General features: G+C 35.2%; 1 protein-coding gene across 1 annotated transcript; it reads right to left on the bottom strand.

Moving 5' to 3' along the window:
• Nucleotides 1–1,964: 1,964 nt before the first annotated feature.
• Nucleotides 1,965–3,734, bottom strand: LOC133337435 (uncharacterized). The gene has a single exon (XM_061545658.1). It carries the CDS (start codon nucleotides 3,720–3,722, stop codon nucleotides 1,965–1,967), a length of 1,758 nt encoding a protein of 585 aa, XP_061401642.1. The 5' UTR covers nucleotides 3,723–3,734.
• Between the last annotated feature and the right edge of the window lie 1,573 nt (nucleotides 3,735–5,307).

The following is a 5,307-nucleotide window of genomic DNA, read 5'->3' as shown; positions in this document are numbered from 1 at the left end:
CAATACCAAACAACCTAGGAATACTAGCAAAGTCTGTGCAAAATTTCAGAGCTCTATCTTAAATATTGGGATCTCTATCGTGAATGAAAAATTTATATTCGGATGAGGGCGACATTATGATACCACAAACAACTACATTGGAATTAAACTTTCTGCAGAGCAAATTCATGCCACTATTCAAAATTTCCCGAAATAATAGCCCTCTGGTGAAAATATGTAAAGCCCGACAAATGTCTGTTTATTAGTTCCATATTCGAGTACATACATCAATATACAGTATTTTTCGGTTAATTGACCCTACGGTTAATTGGTTTCCACGCTTAATTGAACCACATGATGGGTCAAAAATATTTCATTTCATAGTAAGCGGGTTCGGATAATTGGTTCCTCGGTTAATTGAACAAAAATTTGTGCCAATTTTGATGTGCAATTAACCGAAAAATACTGTAATTGATTTCAATTCAGAGGTCAAGCATTCTTCGTGAATACACTGCAAACATCCCCACACTAGGTCTTGCATTAAAATGTTCGCATTATTTTGTCTTACTTCACTTCACCGGACCGATTCGTGGGCCAAACCCAAATTTCTTAAGGTCGGGACATAATTGTGGTCCCTAGAGCGACTCGAAAACAGACAAAAGTGATTATTAAAGTGATAAAAGAAAATATATCCCCTAAATAGTAACCGATCCTACATACAAAATGTGTTGTGTGATGTTTCTAGCAAAAATTATCGATATTGGCCCACCTTTAAGGATAGCCAGCTCCCAAATTTCGGTATTTTTATAAGTATGGGCACCTTTGATTTGTATTGTTCACGTATTGTTGCTTATGATATGATTATGTGATGTACTGTTAATTTTAAGCTTTTTGAGTTGTCCACGTAATGAAGTTTTTGAAATCGCTCATGGCCCTTTGAGCTAGGTTCTCGTTTATGAAATAAATTGAATTGCATTGAAAAAAAAAATTGAATTGAATTGAGTTTATCAACCAAATTGGAAATCCTGACGCATGTTATGTTATGTATTCGGAGGAGAGAAGTCGTCTATGAACTATCGTCTATATGTTAACAGGCTATGACATTACAGACAAATAGATATCCTTTTTATTATCCCTTTTCTAGACTTTAGATTAATTGTGATGGTAATCTGTATGATTTCCTCAGAACGAGTTGTTTTGGCTGATGTTATTGCTGCTGCTGATATTCCAATTTAGGATAGTTGGAAACTTACTGGAGCCATTCACATCACTGAATTACAAACGTCTGCCAGAAAACATTGAAACTATATCACGATCATTACGTCCCACACGTTGTTGTAATGCTGGTAGTGCATCGACATCATTTAGTTAGCTATCCTGTTTTATTGTTTCTTCATACCATTTTCTTACTTATTTTTTTTTCTTTTCACAATCCAATTCCAACCATTAAAATACATATAATAATTAAGAAAAACACACAGTGGTATATGTACATTTAACAAATCTTACCATACCACACACAGGGGGAAGTGGTTCATCTCATCAGTAAATTTATTAAAATTATATTTTCAAATACATTACAATCCAAATAATGTGTCTGTATATATATTACGTTTTTTCTTCTTTGTTTCTATATTTTTATTTTAATTTCCATTTTTAAATAAATTATTTAGTTGTAGTTATTTTAGGTAAAATATATAAAATAAAGCCAGTATTTTTTGTGGGTCTTTTCACTTTACAATGACGAAAATAAAAATAAATTAAATAATAAAATAAAATACAATAAAATTAGAACCTTGGAAATCATCATCAATATTTATATTTATATATAATAGTTTCTTTTTTTTAATAATTATAATCATAGTAATAAACCTAAACTAATGTTGTAAGCGTTTCTTTATACTTCTGCCGTCTGCTTCTGTTCGCTGCTGGGAGGTATCGCCACTGCCTGAACTTGCATTCTTTGCCGACTAACTGAAAGTCTACTATCTGAAGCCATCCGATGTTGTTAGTAAATTGTTGTTGGTAGTGATGTTGTATGCTAATCTGGCATTCTTGAAGCTTGAGCCCTGGCGTCGTTTTGATTTCTTTCTTCTGTTGTTGCTGTTGTGATTCGTACTTCTCCTGTAGATCAGATCGTCGGGTGAGGCGAGCGACATCATTTGCAGATGCCAAATCGCTTTGATTTGCTGAGCCGATATACTATGCCAAGCGAACAGAAATTCCGTATCTTGGAGATCAGTCTTGCCCGTCAATAGACGTTCACATTCGTCACTGTAGAGAACATAATGTGATGAGGTGGTTATTGTTGTGTTGGTTTGTTGGGCCAGAACACCGGTTATGTGGACATCATCAATCCAAAAATATTTGAAATTCTGAGCGGCATTGTACAGGCGAAAGACCACATCCGGCGAGTAGATGATGGCATAGCCGGGACAATACGGTGGATAATAACGCTCTGAATATTCTTTGAAGCTGACACGCCACTTGGAACGATAGGAACGTTTAACCAATGAACCGGTAATCTTCTGGCAGAACAGTAAATTTTGTGGTCGATGAAAGAGCCTCGTTGAGGCTGTAAAATTATCTGCTGATGAATCGGAAGATGATGACGTTGATGAGAGAGTTAATGAGTTTGCGAAATTTTTCAATGACTCGTAAAGAGATTTCTTGGTGGACTTTGTCTTTTTGGTTGTATCATTAAGAGTTATGATGGTGGGTTTGTTTGCATCTTGTTCCTCCGACATCTCATTTGTCGTCTCTGCATTTTTGGCAGCGGTCGTCATATTTTCGTTCTGCTGTTCGGCCTTCAGATATTTAATTAGTTGCGGCGTATTTACATAGACATCATCGTCCACTTTGATTAATATCTGGGCATCAGGACAATTGTAAAGGAACCATTTAAAGGCCATGACATGTTTGTAGGTCATATTGCGATAATCATCCATGAATGAACCTTGAATGATATCAGCATAGTCGCTGTTCTCCTTCATAACCTCATGCTGTAGAGAATCCTCCGCGACAGCACCCAAAAGAAATAACACCCGGATGGGTGAATCGACCATATGACGACCAATGCTAGCCCATGTTTCGCGTATTATTTGCCGTTTCGGTTGATTGCGTGGTGCCGAGTGCACCAGTATTAGGGCCTCCACATTCGAGCTGCACACCGGTTGAGGCACAAGATAATGGAAGTCATGTAAATCTATCAAATGATTGAAGTCTTCTTCCGGCAGTGCTGATGAAACAGCAGTCATTTTTATCCATGATGGTGTTGGTCTTTGTATCGTTTCGAGAACTCCCGTTCCCAGACTAGATGTTAATGAATGTATATTCGCTAGCAGGTCAGTAACAGTGGTGGTACTCTGTACGATTTCCTCAGAACGAGTTGTTTGGCTAATGTTATTGCTGTTGCTACTGCTACTGCTGCTGATATTCCAATTTAGGGTAGTTGGAAACGTACTGGAGCCATTCACATCACTAAATGACAAATGTCTGCCGGAAAACAGTGGAGCTATATCACGATCATTACGTCCCACACGTTGTTGTAATGCTGGTGGTGCAGCCACATCATTTAGTTGTTGTAAATTATTTCTGTTATTGTTATTATTGTTGATGCTGCCACTGGTTATAATGGCTGTAGAGGCATCATACATAACCGGCTCCTGGACTGTGATCAACCATATCAAAATGCAGACATTTAGGCCCACAACTATAACCCAAATGGGCGGTTTCTCGAACATGACCCTCTCAGAAAAAAAGAAACGCTTTGGGATGTCGGTATGTGTCCGTTATTCGTTTGATTATTTATATATTTTTAAACGGAACAAAAAACCAAAAATATCCAAATTTCCTGGGATGGGTAAGAATGACAATGATGACGACGATGCTGAAAAGGATTTACTTTTGCTTTGTTTGTGTATTCGGTATAGGTTAGTTTCTTTTGTTGTTGTTGTTGTGATTCTTTTTTGATTTGATACAATAGTCTAGTCACTAATCCAAATTAATTACTACTACTAAGTATGCTTTAGTTTTGTACTTAATTTGTTGTTGTTGTTGTGCGATAATGATAATAATGATTTGTTGCTGTTGTTGTAGTTGTGTTTCTTCTATTTTAGTCAATACTTTTGTTTTTGTGGAAATTTGTTGCTAATGATGTGCTATAATTATTAATTTTGTTTTTGTTGTTGTAGTTTTTGCTGCTGCTGTTGTTGTTGTAATTGGAATATTTTTTACGAGTTTTCTGGTACCGCATTGCAGTTTGTTGCAGCGTTCCTTTTCTGCTTTCTTCGTTGCTTTAGGTTTGAATGTGTGGCCTTTTTTTTTGTTGCAGGGTGAGAGTGTGTGTGCTTTGGTCTTCCGGTGATAGAAGGGAAAATGTTTGTCTGAGGTACTGTAAATAGAAGAAAGAATGAAAAAAAGGTTATTAAACAAATTATCTGCAGTATAATTAAAAAATCGATTGAAATATGTGCGGACACCTTTAAATATTGATTTAATAACTTCACTAATAATATTAAAATATATTACAGACTAATCGTTTAGAACCCGTGGGTCTATAACTTATAAAATAACAGATATCTGTAGTTCATCTTGTACTTAAGATGAAAGTGCTATAAGTGCATTTTGGGTTCTGGTACAAGTCTTGGTTTTCTAGAAAAGTTTAAAAAACGTTAACGTTATATATATTTTATCATGATATAGATCACAATATCATAAACAAAATACCACTTAACAATATTTTTGAAACAAATCAAACCCAAACCTTTGAATATCTCAATATAAGAAAAAATGGACCTAAACCATTTTCCAAATAAACGAGTCTTTTATATTTTGGAAAGATTTTTCTATCTTTAGAAGAAGATTAGTTTATTAATAAAGGGCCCTAATAATGTCTAATATCAATGTCCCAGTCCCAGAGCATATATAGAAGACCAATTAAATGTGTTCCAGATACAGGAAACCGATGGAAAATTTTCTATTTGAATAAAACAGATGAAAAATCTGCTATTTATGGAAAGTATTTCCTATATAAAAAGTAGACCAGTTCAAGGGCTACTTCGAGGGATTTCTATTTTATATTTGAACTCGTTTGCCCTGAGAGATTGTTAAGACACTAAATCAATTGAATATATTTTATTGTAACTTTTATGCCCTAAAGAAGATAATTTATTGTCAGAAGACCTTGCTTTATAATACCTGGGAATGTATTATAAAACAAGGTCTTCTGATAATAAAGTACGGGAAGCGTTATGTCGAGCGTTATGTATATATAGAAAACTGGTTGAAAAAATACATGTCCTTGCAAAACGTATGTCCTCAGATATC

Source organism: Musca vetustissima, unplaced genomic scaffold (genome assembly GCF_032173495.1).
Source record: "Musca vetustissima isolate MV318-11 ecotype Yass unplaced genomic scaffold, APGP_CSIRO_Mvet_v1 utg52412, whole genome shotgun sequence".
In the NCBI taxonomy this organism is placed as follows: Eukaryota; Metazoa; Arthropoda; class Insecta; order Diptera; family Muscidae; genus Musca; species Musca vetustissima.
Note: the sequence above shows the minus strand (reverse complement) of the source record. Positions and strands in the feature narration are given on the sequence as shown.

Bases quoted from the DNA above. Each gene is read 5' to 3' on its own strand.
- LOC133337435 (XM_061545658.1), bottom strand. From the start codon at position 3,722: ATGTTCGAGAAACCGCCCATTTGGGTTATAGTTGTGGGCCTAAATGTC.